Source organism: Microtus ochrogaster, chromosome 8, assembly GCF_000317375.1.
Source record: "Microtus ochrogaster isolate Prairie Vole_2 chromosome 8, MicOch1.0, whole genome shotgun sequence".
Lineage (NCBI taxonomy): Eukaryota > Metazoa > Chordata > Mammalia > Rodentia > Cricetidae > Microtus > Microtus ochrogaster.
The window spans coordinates 21,044,030-21,062,506 of NC_022015.1; the positions used below are offsets into that span (position 1 = coordinate 21,044,030).

At 45.5% G+C, this 18,477-nt stretch overlaps 2 protein-coding genes across 4 annotated transcripts in view; one reads left to right on the forward strand and one right to left on the reverse strand.

The window, feature by feature from the left end:
* C8H16orf58 (chromosome 8 C16orf58 homolog) overlaps nt 1–7,282 on the reverse strand; it is a 21,401-nt gene extending 14,119 nt beyond the window's left edge. The window contains exons 1-3 of one of the 3 annotated variants that reach the window (XM_026781389.1): nt 7,109–7,282; nt 4,793–5,245; nt 4,464–4,578 (exon numbers count right to left, since the gene is read on the reverse strand). In XM_026781389.1, coding sequence (XP_026637190.1) covers nt 4,464–4,578; nt 4,793–5,083 — 406 coding nt within the window. In that variant the 5' untranslated portion in view covers nt 5,084–5,245; nt 7,109–7,282. Of the gene's footprint in view, nt 1–4,463; nt 4,579–4,792; nt 5,246–5,819; nt 5,908–5,928; nt 5,999–7,108 lie in introns of those variants that run through there. The other 2 variants (XM_005351342.3, XM_026781390.1) reach the window with 2 other exon arrangements.
* Nucleotides 5,165–10,276, forward strand: Ahsp (alpha hemoglobin stabilizing protein). Its single transcript, XM_005351344.2, has 4 exons — nt 5,165–5,290; nt 9,250–9,436; nt 9,607–9,681; nt 9,915–10,276. The coding sequence occupies exons 3-4, from the start codon at nt 9,607–9,609 to the stop codon at nt 10,146–10,148; spliced, it is 309 nt and encodes a 102-aa protein (XP_005351401.1). The 5' UTR covers nt 5,165–5,290; nt 9,250–9,436; the 3' UTR covers nt 10,149–10,276.
* Nucleotides 10,277–18,477: the final 8,201 nt, after the last annotated feature.

An 18,477-nucleotide genomic window follows, 5' to 3' on the forward strand; every position in this document is an offset into this window, starting at 1 on the left:
TTGCTAAAGGTAAGACTGTGTGACCCACAGCAAACATCTGCTAATTCTGCCCGTCCCTATGCGGAGACAGCTTCCATGAGGTGGAGCAGGAGGATTGCCAGGAAGGAATGTTTTAGAACCAGGCAACCTCCCAGGGACTCCCAGGGTGGCGCTGGGAAGGACGGGCTGAAGAGGTGGAGGACTCGTCTTGTTTGGGTTTGAGGGCACAGACCCTTAATGGAGGATGCAAAGGGAAGGCTGTAGGATGTCAGTTGGGAACTTCCCGCCACATTAAACTGCAGGCAGAACTTTCCCTTTCTTTACTAAACCCTGGACTTCAGGAGTATGGGGTCACCTTCCCTCACCACTACAGTCTTTCCAAAGCTAATATGTGTGTGACACTTTCCTCTGCCGTCTGCTTCATCTCTGTTCCCTGCCTGGCCCTGGAATACCAAGCAACTTAAGAGGTATCCTATTTCTAAAACTCACTTGAGCTTCTTCCTTCAAGTAAAAATTATATTATAAACAAAATTTTTATGTTTAAGATTTTTGTATTATATCAATTTTTAATTCTGAATATGGCTAGATTACTATTACTGATTCAGAGGGAGTCACTGGGACAGACTCTATTTCTTCCTCTTAGTTGCTTACTTAGATCAACAGAGCATATGTCCAACTTGGGCCATGTGACAAAAGCAAGGGGAGGTCTGTGGATCCATAAAAGCAGCCTCTAGGGCCCTCATCACAGTCTGGAGACTGGCAGTATGGTAAAATAATGACATAATGTCCTACTTATGATCTGAAAGTCAATACTATCTACCAGAACAGGAATCTTAATTTTCACTTCCTCTTCTCGGTCTTATAATTAGCAGAGCTGAAGATCTGGACAGTTCTCAGTCTAATGATGAATTGGTAATCACCTATCCACAAATTATATGTGGATCTACTATAAATCCCTGCAAAGGAGGGGCAGTTAAGAATGGGATGCACAGCTTGCAAACTGCCTTTGCCTGCCGGGTTCCTGACCCCAAGCCATGCCAGCACTATCGCCACACTTGCAGGCTGCGTCTGGATGGGCAGTGCCAGGCAGTGCCTTTCAGGTTCCCTGATCCCATCATCCTCCACAACATCTCCACACCTGAAGGTCCAGCTCCCATCCAGCAGCTCATCCGCTGGTTCAGGCATGAAGCTCCTGGGCCAGCTCAACCAAAGGCCGGCCATAATCTCACGTCAGACACACAACCAAAGAAAGAAATCCACATGTTCAGGACACATTATAAAAATACAGCAAAATAAAAGGTCAACAGAGTACGTCCCCACTCAAATCCAGTAGTCCTCCAGAAATATTCTCCAATGAACCCAGGACACCAAATTTAAAAGAACCACAAACTTTAGAAAAGAATTCAAGGAGCTTGAGAAAGACTCAAAGAACAGCTCAGCCACCTAAAGAGGATAACGATAAATGCCTGAATGATGTCCAAGAAAACACTAATGGAGAAAATTCAGTATCTGAAATATTAATTCAGTGAAAAGTCATAAATATTGAAGAGAACTCAAGCTGAAATTAAGATGGAATTGAAACACTCAATAGCCTAATTAGAAGGCTCAGGAGGGAAGCCTTGTAAGTATAACGGATCAAGTAGAAGGTCTGAAGATGGGGTAGAGGAATCAGATCACACAAGCAAAGGAGGCAAAAAATAAGAATATCTAAAAGGAACATGGAAGAACCGTGAGACACCATCAAAAGGCCAGATCTTTGAATTATAGGAACAAATACACAAGAATCCCAGGTCAGTGGCATAAACTAGGTCTTCAACAAGATCATAGAAGAAAAATTCCTTAACAAAAGGAAAGATAAGCCAATACAGTTACAAGGAGCACACAGAACGCCAAAGAGACGAGGCTAGAGAAGAAACTCCCAGGACATGCTATAGCTAAAGCACTTCATATACAGAAGAGAGGGCAGCTACTGAAAGCATCAAGAGAAAAACCACAAGTCACGTATATAGGAAAACCCATAAGTATAACAACTGATTTCCCAACGGAAACTTCAGAATCCAGAAAAGCCTGGGGCAATGCCCTCGACCTACTGCCAACCTAGACTTTTATACCCAGCCAAACAGTCTGCCATAGTTGAAGCATGGAGAAACAGGCTGAAAGAACCCATGTACGCTAAACTAGACACACAGAATACCAGAAGCAATGTTTTGGACTGGAGAGAGGAATCAACACAGCTGAGACTATAAAAAGAAAACAAATGATGCAATAATTGCTGAAACACAAACAAAAACAAAACCAAAAACATGGCAACGATCATCACATACCATTTAACAATAACTTTAAATGTTAATAGTTTCAACTCTCTAGTCAAAAGACCTACGTTAGCTGAATAGACTAAGAAACAAAACCCATCTGCCTATGTCCATCAGACACATCTCCTATCTTCAAGAATGAGCAAAACCTTAGAGTGAAAGATTGGGGGAAGTACTGCAAAGCAGAAACAGAAGGCGCATTTCCAAACCCCTTCTAAGAAGCCAGTGTCAGTCCAATACCAAAACCAGTAAAGACGCAGCAAAAAAAAGGGCAACTACAGCCCAATCTCCCCCATGAACATAGATGCAAAGTCCTCTATAAAATACTTATAAGCAGAATACAGGTATATAACAAAAAGATCAAGTTGGCTTTATCCCCGAGAGGCAGGGATGGTTCAGCGCACAGAAGCCAATAATACAAGGTCTAACTCTCACGGTGTCTGACAGAAGGATGTGCAGTACCAGGGAGAAAAGTCACCAACAGTCCCACTCAGCTGCGACGCCCACAAGCCACAGTGACCAGACAGGCATGATAGTGCTGGTGATAAAAAGGGGATGCTTGGAAATGACACTAAACTCTGATACCGGCGAAAATACTGACCCAGACTTCAACTGCAGCTTTGAAACGTGGCTAACAGGAGGACAACGGGAAAGATGAAGTTCAGCACAGTGCAATTTCTGTGAAAAGGACTAAATTGCCTGTGTTCAAATCCAGGCTCTACAACTTACCTATGTGTAGCCTTCTAATTCTGCGGCTATGAAGTGGGGGAAAACAGCAACACCCGTCCTACGGTTACTATGATGTCTAATCAGCAAATGTGAAGAGTGTTGTAGAAGAACACGGCCAGCACCTAGTATTAGCACTGCCATTGTTAAAGACAATGAGGACAAGCCGCCATTGATCACTTCTGCTCTAACAATGCTGTCAAGAGGTTACCCCTAGTAACAGTGTGCCCAGTTCTAGCAGTTAGGCATACACAGAAGCCTTCGGATCTCCAATGGGTCCAGGGAGGCTCTCCAAAGACCTGGCCAGGCCGCTGGATGCGCCTGCCCCTAGGTTTCATTTAAATACCTGTTGTGTCGGGTGTTTGGTTCACGGATCACACAGGTCCGTGGAAGAAACAGGGTCACTCTAGGATGATTTTTGCCTTTTCGGCCACAGGGGACTCAGCTTCCCATGAACTGACAGTAGCTTTGTAGGCTTTTTTATTGTTATAAAGTTTACACTTTAGCACATCAAAACCTCTTATCCAAAACTCCCCAAAGAGACAAAAGCCAAAGCAATTCCCAGCCACAGGACATCTCAGTTTTCTGAATCCTCCTGCAACCAAGTTTTGCAAGGGCTCTGAAGCTTTAGGGTACACTCAGGTAAGATTCACACACTGCAAACCAGAAGGTAAGGGACATAAAAGGTAGCAGTCACAAAAGGCAGATCAAGGCATCAAACCAGCTGCAAAGCTCAGCGGGAACTCCCCTTACAAACACCACGGGGAGCAGCAGGGACAGAGACAAGAAGACTGTGAGCCCTCCTAGGTGTGAAACACGTGGCTGGCCAGTTCCCTTTTCTCTGCTTCACTCTCTAGGTGGCATGGTGCTAAATTATCTTTTTTTCTTGGCGACTTTCTTTTATAAAAGCTATACACTCTCGGCACATGGTTACCGTAATAATCACCCATAGCACTGTCTTCTACCCCAGAGGAGTCAGAATACATTTTAACCACACCAGTTTAGGACCAGCTACATCCCACTTCAAGTATCTAATTTTCACCATGCTGAGAAGCTGGCAGCTTTATGTAATAAACTACATTTTTATGCAATTCCGCACAAAGTAGGTTTAAAGTTAATATAAGGATGAGGGATCTAGATTCTGAAGTTTGCAAGGGTAACAAGTTGTGTCTTTTGGGCTCATTCACTGATGACCGTATTCAACGCGCAACGAGAATACTGTTCTAGGCATACTGTTCTAGGCATGGGGACAGGCGGCTTCTGTGTACTGTCTCATCAGACAGCAGACCACTCACAAACACACACCAGAGTCACTGTCGGAGGTCAGAACGCTGCGGAACGGCAGTACTAGGGTTTGCAGTGGAGGAAAAAGAGGCCAGAGAGAGAAGGCGGGTGTGTGTGAGAGAGAGACCAACCAACACGTAAGGCTCCAGGGCTCTGGCTCACCTTTCAGGAGCCAGGTAGACGTGGCAGCTGAAACAGAGGCTTTTGCGTCGCCTACCCCTAAGCCCTGCAACACTGCCTGGGTGGCTAGGGAGCCGGAGAGGCTGGAAGCAAAGGCCTGGAGAGAGAAGAAGCGGCGTGAGGGGTGGTCGCAGGAACACGGAAGCCTGCTGTACTATACCAGCTCTCAGCGGTGGTGTGTGACCTGGAAAACTGTCTAGACTCTGCGGTGCACGCCAGCCTTCCATGTGCAAATGGAAGGGGCCTGTCCCCCAGGTCCCCAGCTATAAACCGCCGACACCCCACCCGCCACGGCAGTCGGCCGGCCGCACCTGCACCGAATCCCACAGCTGGTAGGGCAGGTAATCCGGACTGACGCTATCGGGGAAGCCCTGAGGCAGCAGCACGGCTCTGAGGCCCGAAAGCGCGGGCAGCGCTGCCCAGGGTCCCCCGCTTCCCGCATCCTGCCCGGGTTTCGCTGTCGGGGCCCGGGAGAGCCAGCCCCAGCGCCGAGCCCCGTCCCACTGCAGGCTCCCGTCGGCGGCAGCGCGGCAGCCGCGCGGGGCTCGGGAGCCGAACTGTTCCGTGCACAGCTGCATTCGCAAGCTCGTAGAGTCAGCCATCGCCAGGCTCAGCTGGCCGGTCCAAGTCCAACGCGGCAAAAAGCCGGACGAATAACGTTTCCTGCTCGGCTACGGCGGCCGCAGAGGGGCAATCATCTTCCTATACTATCTTGAACTCAGACTGCGTGAACTTCCACAATCGGGAGAGGGAGAGGTGCCTTCCTGTGGAAATAGTTGTCACCAATCAGATCTCAAACTTTTAGCAGTGTAAGTTTGAAAAGTATCCTTCTCTGGGTCCCAAGTGCCCTTTTTCTTTTCTTTCTTTTTTTGTTTTTCAATGAGGCCCGGGACAATATAGCTTCTGAAAAACTTAAAATTGCCTTGAGACTTAATGAGCGTCATTATAGCATTATTATACATACTTTCTTCCTATTGTCTCTCCTTCACCACCCGCCTCCCCATTCCCTTGCCTGACCCCTACTGGATAGACACACACACACCCCACCCCAAGCCTTGTGGCTTTTATGTCACATGATATCGATTGTCTTTCTACTCTCCTGAAGATCCCTTCTTCCCTCCTCATGGTCCCATTTCTAACTTCATGACCTATGCCTCCTCCCACACCCATACACACATATAAAAGTGCTGATCTAGGGATTGCATATGAGACAATACATGGGGGTATTTGTCTTTCTGAAAGTCTTAAACTCATTTTCCTGCAAATGTCATGATTTTCTTTGTGGCAGAATAAAATTCCACCGTAATGCCATATTTTGTTACCCATTTGTCTACTGACAGAGCTCCAGGCCGATTCCATCCCTTGGCTGTTGTGAGTACTGCCATGGTAAACGCAGAGGTACCAACATGTCTGCGGTAGGACATGGCATCCTTAGCTGTATACCTACATCAGCAGAGTGGTAACCATGCTGTGGTTTCTGTTGTTTTCCCCTTGGCTTCTCACGGCAGCTGCAAAAGTTTACATTCTCACCAGCAGCACAGAAGGGCTCTTTGCTAGCTAGCATTTGTTGTTATTTTGTTACTGGGGAAACTGAAGTTCCCATGGGAACTTCGGCTCCCTAATTAAAAGAATTTAGAGGCTGAGAAATGACTTAGTGGTTAAACGCCTGCAGTTCTTCCAGAAAAATCAGCATTTGGTTCCCTGTGCTGATGTCAGTTCACAAACCACTGGTGAATCCAACTCCAGGGGCTCAGACGCCCTCTTCCTGACCTCCCAGGCAAGCACATGGATGTGCTCTTAAATACACACACACACACACACACACACACACACACACACACACACACACGGGGGGGGGGACAGGCGGTAATAAAATCTTTTTTAATAAAAGAATTTAGTAGTGGAATGAACAGGAATCTTGAGGAAAGTTTTATTAGTTTAAGAGGGAAACATAGAACAGGATGAGCGGAGATCCTGGCAGCCACCAGGAGAAACTGGAGAAAACTGTGCCTTTGAAATTAGGCGTGGAAGAGAAGTAGATAACTCGTTAAGAAAGAGTGAAGGCTCTGCCAAGAATGGAAGTGAGCTAGGACCGAGGAAAGAGCCCCAGCATACCCGGCCAAGTGCTGTTTGGTCATTTACAGCCGTCCTGTAATAGCCCCCCTAAACATGTAGGCTGATACATACAGTCCCCCTGACCCTTGTCCATTCCTACCCCTTGAGAGCGTGCCCCCGCAAGTCCTACTCCTTGAGAGCGTGCCCCCCGCAATTCCTACCCCTTGAGAGCGTGTCCCCCCCACAATTCCTACCCCTTGAGAGCGTGCCCCCCCGCAATTCCTACCCCTTGAGAGCGTGCCCCCCGCAGTTCCTACCCCTTGAGAGTGTGCTCCCCCAGTTCCTACCCCTTGAGAGCGTGTCCCCCGCAGTTCCTACCCTTTGAGAACATGTCCCCCGCAATTCCTACCCCTTGAGAGCATGCCCCCCCCGCAGTGGTCTCTTCGGACTCTGTCCATTCTTACTCTGTGAGAGCACTTTCCCCTACTATGACTCCTTGGCCATTGCCCACCCTCAACCCTTATTATTACACACAAAGCTCTATTTTCTATGCTACACTCTGTGTGTCTTACCTGGATTCACTTAATAGAAAACACAAGGACTGGGACACTGAGGGGAAACAGAGCAAGATCCAGTAACAACGTCATCTTCACCCGGTCTCTGCGTTCTTTGCTACCTTAATCTTGATCCAGACCATTTCTGCCCAAATCTGCGTGCAGATATATTAGTCATTAAGAGCTATTTTATCTAGACCAAGGTTGATTTGACTTAAACTTGCTTCCTTCCCTTCCAAGGCTGAAAACATCAAGATTAAGAGTAACTAAACCAACTAAGGCCTCTGAAGTGGCACCAGGAAATCAGCCAGCATCAAGTTTTTGTTTTAAAAATGTCCTCAGTGGTTAGCTCTTTCTTGCTTATTTCTCTGCTTCCCTCTCTACAAAGCCCCTCCACACCAGATGGTTTTATTGGCATGAGTTAGCCTCTTTGTTTCCTTGGCTTTCCAAACAAGTTTTTTTCTTTGCCCAAGTGCTTTCCCTGAGTCATTGGTTTTGTCAAGTAGCAAGCAAACAGCTTGGTTCACTAACGCTGCGAGAAGAAATTCTCTGTCCTTCAGCTTTCCCCAGATTAGAATATTATTTCTAAAAGGCCTCTAAGGACCCAGGGAGTAAGACCATTGAGGCGGGGCAGGAGTACAGTCAGAACACAGCAGAAGTGTGGGGAAGTCTTGTGTGTTTCTCTTCTGGGGGAGCTCCATGGAGTCAGGAGGAGAGTCTAAGCTACAGGGTTTCCCTTCTCCAAACTCACCCCTTCTCTTTGTCCTCCTCCTTCTGGCTTACTTTAGGGAACTGGCCCTAAAGTAGGAAAAAGCATCTTCTTTTTTCCTCTTTAAATCAGAAAAGAAGATGTCGTTGTTGCTAGCCTGGCATTCTTGGATGGCCACTGCTCTGGATAGCAACTCCATTCTGGAAACGTCTGATTCTCAAGGACTGCTGGCTTCATCATGCACTGTGGCTAGAAGCCACCCTGCCCACCCATGCCTCCATATCTGACCCCACACAGAGTCTGTCTAAGGTTGAGATAAACATTAGCACTTTTGTGAAGAATTGAGTTCCCAGGAGGAAGGAAGAAGTCAAGTTACCATACTCTTTATTCTAGCTTCTGTGAATGAGCCAAACCTGAAAGCCACATTCTGTAAATGAGTTCACCCAACGGCCTTGCTTGGCACGCAAGGTTGTAACTGTGAAATCTTGGGAAAGTTATTTGTTTCTTTGGCATTCAATTTCCCCATCTTAAAAGTGGAAAAAACACTAGTACATACCAGATAGGTGAGGGTGAGGGCTAAACAGATTATATGTGTAGGTGTCTAAGTCAGATTTGGTAAGTGGTACATACTGTATTTACCTATTTATTTAGATAATTAGTTGTGTGTGTGTGTGTGTGTGTGTGTGTGTGTGTGAGAGAGAGAGAGAGAGAGAGAGAGAGAGAGAGAGAGAAAGAGATGCATATACACCATGGTCTGCATATGAACATCAAAAGATAACTTCTGAGCATCATTTCTCTCTTTCTACCATGTGGGTCCCAGGGATTGAACTCAGGTCATCAGGCTTGACAGCAAGTACCAAGGAGCCATCTTGCCAGCCCAGTACATAACTATTTAGATGTTATGAATTATTTGGAGGTAGTGGCAAGTATTCAAAGATTCTTTTGCTCCCCTGAGGCAAAGACATAATTTCATTTTTCTTTGTAGTTGAAAAAGCCCCAATATATTCTATATGTTCTGAAGGAAATTTTTATAATGATAAATATTTAATATACGATTGAAGAAGTGTCTGGCATAAAAGAATACATAAAATGGCAAAGAATGTGGCATAAACTTCTTTTTTGGAGAACAAAGTTTTGTTTGGATATGAATTGGGACTGGCCTTTGACTTGACTCTTCTTTCCATGCCTCCTGAATGTGGGATTGTAGTCTGGCTTCTAAACTGCTCCGAATATGGATGCTGTAGATAGAGAAACCAATGCCATTACACTGTGTATAATGCAAAAATGCCCATTACGTAATGGGGTCCAGAAAATGTTAATTTCCTTAGAAGTCAGAGACTGGCTTGGGATTATAGGGAAAAGGACAAGCATATATGTGTTCCTGGTTTGTTTCTTGCATTTTCTGTCTTCATTTATCTATTTTTTTTTTATGGTCTCTCTATCTTTCTAGTCCCAGGGAAGCCTCACCACCCACCATCTCCACCCCAGGACGACCTATCACGCTCCTTCAGGACCTCAAAGCAGGGCGTTTCCGTCTTAAGCTAGCTCTGGACTCTGCTTACCTCCCGCTCAGTGCAGAGGACACACCAACCCCGAAGAGTGTGGCTGAGGCAAGTTCGGCACCTTTGGATTTGAAGGTGAGCCTATATCGGGAGAAATGCGACTTCCACACAGATCAGGGCTTGAAAGGTTTAGAGAGGAGGTGTCCCTCTCAGCCATGAGGGATGTTTGGGGTGGGGGAGAGCTGGGGAGGATACCCCGGTGTGAGGGAAAAGAATACATTTTACCTCCTTTCTTTAACTGACAGATGGCCCCTTTCCAGACCAATAAGGAACTGATTTCTACAGGGATAAAGGAGTTTAACGTTCTGCTGAATCAGCAGGTGAGCCTGGGCACTGTTTGAAAAGACAGATGGAGAGAGTGTGTGTTGGGGCGGGGAGGGAGGCAAGGAGGTTCATTTGAAACTGTAAGGGCAATGGTGGCATTGGTCCAAATGTCTAGAAACAGAATGCAAATCCAAGAAAAGAGATTGTGGGCGTTTATAAGGCCGTCCTGGCACTCCGTCTCGCTGAGCACATTCTCCTTGGCCAATCTTCCCTCTCTCCCTGCCCCCAGGTCTTTGATGACCCTCTCATTCCCGAAGAGAGCATGGTGACTGTGGTGGATGACTGGGTGAACTTGTACATCAATTATTACAAGAACCATGTGCTTGGGGAGCAGCAGGAAAAAGACAAGGCACTGCAAGAACTCCAGCAAGAGCTGAGCACTTTGGGCAGTCAGTTTCTGACCAAATATAGGACCATTCTGAAGACCAGAGAGCCCTCAAACAGAGAACTGCCCTCCTCATAGCCGAAAGGTTGAGGGTATCGCGTCTAAGAACCCTGAAGTCTTGGCTCTGGATTGTGTCTCCAGACTATTCTCTCATGGCGTTGCTGGACCTTGACATCTCAATAAAGACCAATACGAATTTGCTGACTCCTGGCTCTTTTTCCCATTGTTCCTGGATGTGGGTACATTTGGTCACTTTTTCTTAATTATGCACTTTTAAAAAATTACTTTAGAGGTTTACTTCAGTCCAGTAGAGGTTGGTAGCTTTAAGGAAACACTAGATAATATTAGAGGAGGATGTTGGTGTGTGTTCAGCCAGCCAGGGACCAAGAGAAAGTTCTGGGTGAGGAAGGTAATAGAAAAAAGAAAAGCAGATACAAGTCTTCTATAAATGGCACTTCCAGAGTTGTTTGTCTAGCCGAGCCTCTGGCTCATCTTTTGCCAGATCTTCTGCCTTACATTTTTATCTCTCTTAGCTCCAGCGTGACAATGTACTAGGATCTTCTATTACAAAGCACCCCCACAAACACTCAGAGGAGTAGCATGGTCACATGGTCACTTGCAGCGGATAGGATGTTGGGAACCATCAGGTGGGAAATCCTTACCTTGGGCTCAGTCATCACCCAGTATTAGATCCCAGGTCCCAGAAACAGAAGCAGTCAGCTTCCCAACTGCTTTAGCTGTCTCCTGTCACTCACGGACTAAGGGTTTCTTTTTCTTTGAGCTCCAGACTTTTTACTTTAGGAAGTTTGGGTGGATACAGAGCCAGGTTAGGAGGGGAAAATGAGACAAAAATTTAAGAGCACAGTTTATTCTTCCGTGAAAGCCTGACAACACAGACAGGAAGGAATGGGGCAGCAGCAGGGTGAGGAAGAGTGTGTTCATGTCTTTTGTCGCGGTTCCTTTCCAGTGGCAAAAAGAGGCATCTGTGAAGCTCAATTTCTGAGAGAGAGGGTGGGGACAGGGTTAGAACTGGCTCAGAGTAAGAGTGTCCCAGCATCCTTCCAACCTTCCTACTTGGAGGGCACCCCCTACTTACTGGGAGTGGCAGCTTACACGGAAGCAGAATACATACCCCTCTGAGGATAGCTGGTTCTCACGGTGGCTGGAGACTATTCCCTGGACCCCTTGGCAAGTCTCAGGCTGTCAATGGGAATCTGGTGCCTTTGCTCAGAGGACAGAAAACAGCTTGACACCTGGGTCAGGACCTGGAGTAGAGTGCAGCTGGGTGCAGGAGTCACTGAGGAACCAGATAAGGAAGTTATTTTATTCACACTGTTACTGTGCTCAGTGTACCTGCAAAGACTAGTCAGAAGTCAGTTGACCTAAATGCATGAAGGCAGTCTTTCCGTAATGCAGGAAGGTAACCTGTCCTCAAGCGTTCAGACCAGGGAAGACTATAAAGAATTAGTCTGTCTAATAAGGTGAACGACTAAACACCAGTCGCTCCTCCCTGTGAAACTGAGGAGGTCCTTTCAGTGGTGGCCATGTTCTTATGTCTTTATCCGTGTCTATCTAGAAGAAAATCTAGACTGCTCTGAGTGTCGTATTTAGAGGTGGAGAATCTCTAATAGTCCAAAACAATAAAATAAATAAAAATAAAATTACTGAACCGTTGTGTACCTCAAATCCATTACTGAAGAAAAATCAGGCAAGTTTAGCTGCCAGGATGAGACTCTGTGAGAGACGCTCTGACTCCTTTCTGGAGGGAAGGCGGAAGGTGAGACAAAGCTACAGCCCCTCTTATCTATGCCCTGGAGTGAGCCCTCGCCAAGGCTGATGGCAAACTTGAACCAGACCTTCAGCTCTGATAAGCTGGCTTTCACTCTGCCCATGGCAGACACCTTGCCCTCAGAGTGTCCCTGCACTGGACACAGACATTATAGTCACACTAATCTTGATGATGAAGTCACTCTGACTAACAGCATGATTCTAACCCTGAGCCTAACGCTCTCTTTTTTAGAGAGTTTCATAAAATTTTTATAAATTTTATTTTAAATTTTACATAAAAATTTTACTTGAAAAATGTTGTATAAAATATGACTCTTATAGTCAAATTTCTCCATAGGGTTCATGCAGCTTCCTGCCTTAAAGATTATGGTATGACATTCGAATGAAGGGGTTTTTCAAAGAGCCACCTAGCTTCAAAACCTCTAAGAGATATAGATATTTTTCAAGTGCCTTTAAGGTGTGAAAACAAGTAATATAATTGTTGAATCTACTTGAAAATGGCACATAGGGCGAGCACGCCACAGCGGGTACAAGACTGCCCATGTTCGGTTGTCAACACAAAAGCAATGCAGAAGGATAGAATTCTCTGAAAAGCAATCCCAGATGCTGCCACTGTGTCCTAACACCAATTCAGACAGTACTTGATCAATGAATGCTCCGTCAACCAGCAGAACACTAAGATTCAGACTTGCTTTGACTTTTCAAATATCAGCAGTAACAGGTAGGAGAGCAGCTGCCAGGTCAAGCAGGGCACCTCATTTCCTGCCTCATGGGACTATTGGCTGGATGTGCCCTCAATAAACGCAACACCAGGCTTCAGAATGTGAAGCCCATTCGTTCTCGGGTTCCTTTGTTGTAACCTGGCAGCTTTGAGCTGCCAACCCCTCTGCAGCTTCTTCTGAGGCTTCTGACAGAGCGTCCCTCTCTGGAATGGTCGGAGGTACAGAATGAGCAATGACTGACCGGGATGCGAGGGAGGCTGCTAAGAATGCTTTTAAATGACAGACACCCTTGACAAGGGCAAAGGTTTCTTCTGACTTCCCCGGGATCGCTTCTTCCAAAATGCTCTTGCGGGCATCACTACTTCTGGCCTCCTCAAAGCACCCCCACGCCCCAGGAGCACCGTCTCACTGGCGCCACTGCAGACACGGTTCTCTCTCCTTCGAGACTTCAGGGTGGACGTCCCAGGAACAAGGATTCCATACACCAACTAAGACCCTGCAAATGTCAGAGGAGCTCCAAACCGCTCCTCTAGGCAGTGCGCCTGCGCATTGACATGGGATTTCCCCCTCTGTATGCTGTGATTATGAAGCTGCTCCGGCCTATGGCAGGGCAGAATAGAGCCAGGCGGGAAATTTGAACAGAGATAGAGAGTAGGCAGAGTCAAAGAGATGCCTGGTAGGTGCGAGAGGAGAAGGACTCGGAATCTTACCGGTTGGCCGCAGCCTCGTGGTGACACACAGAATAATAGAAATGGGTTAATTTAAGACATAAGAGTTATCCAGGAATATGCTTGAGCTATTGGCCAAGCAGTGTTGTAATTAATAGAGTTTCTGTGTGATCATCCGGGTCTGAGCAGCCAGGAAATGAACAAGCAGTCTCTGCTTACAGCCCACCGCGCTTCCCTCCCTGGCTGGCTTTCGTTTTCTTTTCAATACATCTGAAAGTGGTATTTTCCCCGTATTCATTCAAACCCTTTTAGGATCAACAGTATGAAAAACAAGCACATAATGTTGGTACAGAGCTATCTCCTGAAGCACCATGGTCATTTTCATCATCGCCATGGTGATTGTCATCTTCATTATCAGGGAGGTAGCATGGCAGCCTTGTGTCCAGGGGACCCTCAGGCCTGTCATGCTCCAGTTTGCTACCACCCCTCCCCCACTTCCTCCACTGATACTAGCAGAAAGGGGGTGGAGTCTGGGAGTGTAAGTCCGAGAGAGGGGACACTTTAAATTTTTAATTAATTATTTTTTATTTATTTTGTTGCCAACAAATATTTAATTCCAGAAAAATGCAATACATAAATGTCAGAATGGTAACAATGAGAAGAAGGGAGGGGTCATAGCTATATTGGTTGATCTTCTTTTCTCTACTTTGAGGACTTCTTAGGCCTTCCATGTATTTTTAGTTGATTTATTTGATATTTTAAAATATTAAAATATGGTTTCCCTGAGAGCGTTCTACCCATTGGTGCAGACCCAGGGTCCCCTAGTTAAAAGGTATAAACATTTTAGAAGACAATTAAAGGGAATTGGGAACTCTGGATTTTTAAGATACTCCTGAAACCTGTTAATCCTGAACTATGAAGCCTGTGAAAGAGGCACGCCTGTCTGTACTTTTAGCAGAAAATTTAACAAATGAAGTAATGAATTAGAGTACCGTAAGTCATCAAATGCCATTAGACAGGTCTAAGGGAGATAAATGAGCAGAAATGAGACAGCTTTTTTTTTTTTTTTTTTTTACCTACACAGGCAATCCCAAGTCTTCCCTTAGTCCTTGGAGAACATCAGCCTAGAAGAAATGCTTGCCATTAGCTGCTGAATACAAGAGGGTGAAAGATTTTCCTGTGTGTGGGGGGGTGAGGGGGGAAGATTTAGTCTACCTGTCTTAGCAGGATGAGAAGATCTATTCTCCAGGTAGCATCTAGGAAACTGAAGAGGTGGAAGGCTGCTTTTTGCTGTGTGGGTGGCTTTGCAAAACCCAAAGGCAAGCCTCAAAGCAGAAGGTCTTCTGTAACCACTCATCTTCTTGGAGGAGCTATAGGGTGCCGCAGGAGTGGGCATGTCTCTGTGTTAGAAGCTCTTTTGTTAAATGCCATACTCTCAGATCTGTAAAGGCACTCAAGATTTGGGCACCATTACCTGTTATTTTAAACTAAGCATATAAGCTAAATTTATACGTGTATTTTATCCAATTAGTTACAGCTTACCAATGCTAGTAAATGTAAGAAGATTAAAAGGGATATTTTAATAAGTCAAAGAATACTAGCACATGTGGGTACTCTTACTCAAAATGGTAGTGGCATCAAAATGGGGGTTACCCACATGTTTGTATTTTTCCAGAGCTGTTGTAATCTGGAGTTATAAGCTTTACTGATCTTAAAACAAGCACACATACACACAGAAACATAAATCAAGCATACTATGAAAACACACCCACATACTCACAGAGACGTACTTTGGCCACATTATTCTAACAGATAGACAAATAAAACACTTTTAAGCATAGAGATGGTCCCATTAAAGACCATATTAGCAGACACTGCAAGGGGGGACAAGAATAAAAGGACAGAGGAACTCTACAGTGTTAGAGAGGAAGGACAGTGGAAACAGATCCATTTTAGAGAATCCCAGAGTGAGACAAACAGCAAACAGCAGGGAAGGGGCAGGAGCATGCGACAGAAACCATGGGCTTTTGGAGCCTTGTTTAACCTTGTTTGCTTTTACGTTAGATGTTAGCCCCAGTTTAAAAGGATTTTTGTAAAAGTCAGCCCAAGGGTGTTTGAGGAATCCACTTGGAATCACAAGAACCCTTTTAGAAGCCCATGCCAAATTGTGGGACTCAAGCCTGGGGCAATGTGTCCACCAGACGGTGCTCTTGAGTCAAAATGGGGGTCTAGAGAAATGATTGGCAGATGTCTCTGGTCCTCGTAATTTCTCACTTCAGCGAAGCTGGGCTTCGCTGCTTGGGTCAGACTTTCACAGCACGATTGTGACTTCAACGGAAAGCCCGAAAATTGACAAAAATAAATGTGAATGGGTCTTGTAGCCCTATTGGCAAAAAGCAAAAAAAAAAAGGGGGGGGGGGACTCACTAAGATGAAGCTGATCTTAGACTAGAAGAGAGCACACAAGAAGAGCTCTTCCAGCATGCGGCACTGGGCCCGTGGGGAAAAACAGACCCCTTTGGTAGGAACCTCCATTTGTTAGGAACATTTCTTAGATGAGCCTCTTCGCCGACACAAATAATTCCAATCAGACCAAATTAGACCAAATAAAAGATGCCCATGTTTAATGCAGTGCTCCTGGGTGGCCCGGGAAAGTATGGTGACAGAGAGAGAGAAGGGAAGACCACGAGAAACCCAGAGACCACACAAAACCCAGAGACAACACAAAACAGAGACCACATGTTCCTTTACTGGGAGCAACCTAAATAGCTCGTGGGAGTGGTCCTGACCCTCCCTAGGGAGGGGTCAGCACTTGGAGGGCTCACTGCTTGGTGGACTTTCCTGGAGGTGGAGTCCCCCAGACCAAGGCAACTCCCAGGGGAGGGGGCTTGAAATGGAGCTTCCTGCTCCATTCCTGTTCCATTTCACCCCAAGGATGGGTGTCAGGGACTGGGGTGATGCCTTGAACCAAACAGGACTAAATCTCTGAACTGTAAGACAGCCCCCATAAATATTTTCTTTTATAAGAGTAGTCATGGTGTCTGGGGTCATGGCGTCTCTTCACAGCAATAGAACACTGACTAAGGCTTCATGGATGACTTCAAAATTCCGCTCTCGCCAATAAACAGGTCATCCAGACAAAGCTAAACAGAGAGTGCCTGAAGTTAAATAACATAAGTCAAATGGACCCAGCAGAGATCTGCAGAACATTCCACCCAAATAGGAAAGAATAACTTCTTCTGAGCAACTCACAAACCTTTCTCCAAAGCTGATCACATAACAGGACACCAACCAAATCCCAATAAACATAAGAAAATCAAGATAACAGCCTACATCCTATCTGACCACCAGGGATTAAAGATGGATCTCAACAGAAACAGAAACACCAGAAAATATGCAAACCACTCCCTCGGCCAAACCTCTTGAAGGAGCAGGAATAGTCTTGAATTCTCTGACCTTGGGTCAGGATGGAACAGATCCACCTCTGTGAGTCATCTCAATATTCAACACACCAAGTAACCACTGGGTCAAGATATCTTTTTTGTAGCCACACCTTACATCAGACATCTTGTCAATAGCCTTGAAAGAACAAGAGTAGAGTTTAAACTCTCTGACCTTCAGTCAAGGTAGAGCAGACCCACTTCTGTGGGTCTTCACATATTCGGTCAAGGTGGAGCAGATCCACTTTTGCAGGCCCCAAAGTGTTGGGGCCACTATTAGTTTATGCCTGGTGTTAGGGCTAGGTCTCTTATTAGGTTAGTGTTGGGTCTCCTGTTGGGGTTAGAGCTGATACTGATACTAGCCCTTATGGGTAATGGGAGAGCGAGATTTATATACAGGAGTTGGTTAGATTTAGTACTAAGTTTAGATTTACACTTAGTGTTAATGTTAGGTCTAGGGCTAGGTGTAAGGTTAAGGTTTGGTTTCAGAGTAGGATTAGGCTAGTGTTTTGGTAAGGGCTAGTGTTGGGTTTCTGATGAGAGTAAGTGTTGGGGTGAGGGTTTGTTCTGAAGTGTGGGTTAGGGTTAAGTCTGTTATAAGGGCTAAGGGTTAGAACTATGTATAGGTATTTGACAAGGATAATTAATGGTAGGATCAGGAGTGGAATTAGGACCAGCCCTGCACTTAGGGTTATGACTGTGGCTAGGTTTGGAGTTAAGGCTAGGCTGTATATCTTGAGTTAGTGTTATGGTTAACACTAATGCTGATGTTAATGTTAATGATAGGGTTAGTGTTGGGCTTGTGTTATGGTTAGTTTTATGGTTAGGGTTAATACTTCTGTTAACCTTTGGTTTATTGTTAGGGTTTGAATTAGTGTTGCTGTATTCTTTCTTGTGTATTAAGTGTTAATATTCTGCTAACCTTTTTTTTTTAACAAGTCGGAGGCCACTTGTTCATTCCCTGCAGCTCAGACCCGAAATAATCACATAGAAACTATATCATTTGCAATTCTGCTTGGCCAATAGCTTAAGTGTATTTATAGTTAGCTCTTATATCCTAAACTATCCCATCTCCATTAATCTGTGCACCACCATGAGATCGTGGAGTATTTTCTTTGTGTTAGGGTTAAGATTATGTTCAGTAGTCCTGGGGATATCCAGAGCAAGAGGGCTAGCCTGCATCAATGATTAAGTTCTTAGCATGATGAAAGATGATTCCCAGCTTCAATCTTGGTCCTCTACATGCATGTCTACATATTTGAACACATATGCCCTACATATATGTGCCCATACACGTGCAAATACACATGCACTTACATAAGGATGAACAATTAAGAGGTTAATGGATGGGTATTATATACAATGGTATCCATTATGGTAGATTGAGGCTGACCACAAGCTTACGTGGTGACCAGAAGTGTTGTAACAGGAGCGGCGGGCTGCTTCCCGCCACCCGGCTAGCTTTACCCGAAATAATTACACGGACACTATATTCTTTTAAACACTGCTTGGCCCATTTCTATCTAGTCTCTTCTCGGCTAACTCTCACACCTGGACTAGCCCATTTTCCAATCAGGTGTGTAGCACCCCAAGGTGCGCTTACCGGGAAGATTCTAGCCTACATCCATCCTGGGTCGGAGCTTCATCGCATGTGTCTGCCCGGGAGTAGAGCATGGCGGCTTTCTCTGAGGCGACTTACCTCACTTCCTCTTCCTCCCAGCATTCTGTTCTGTTTACTCCACCCACCTATGTTCTAAGCTATGAGCCCAAGCAGTTTGTTTATTACTTAA

Excerpts from the sequence above, each read along its gene's own strand:
- Ahsp (XM_005351344.2), top strand. The coding sequence starts at position 9,607 with ATGGCCCCTTTCCAGACCAATAAGGAACTGATTTCTACAGGGATAAAG. Across the intron at positions 9,682-9,914 it reads ACGTTCTGCTGAATCAGCAG|GTCTTTGATGACCCTCTCAT; the intron begins GTGAGCCTGGGC and ends CCCTGCCCCCAG.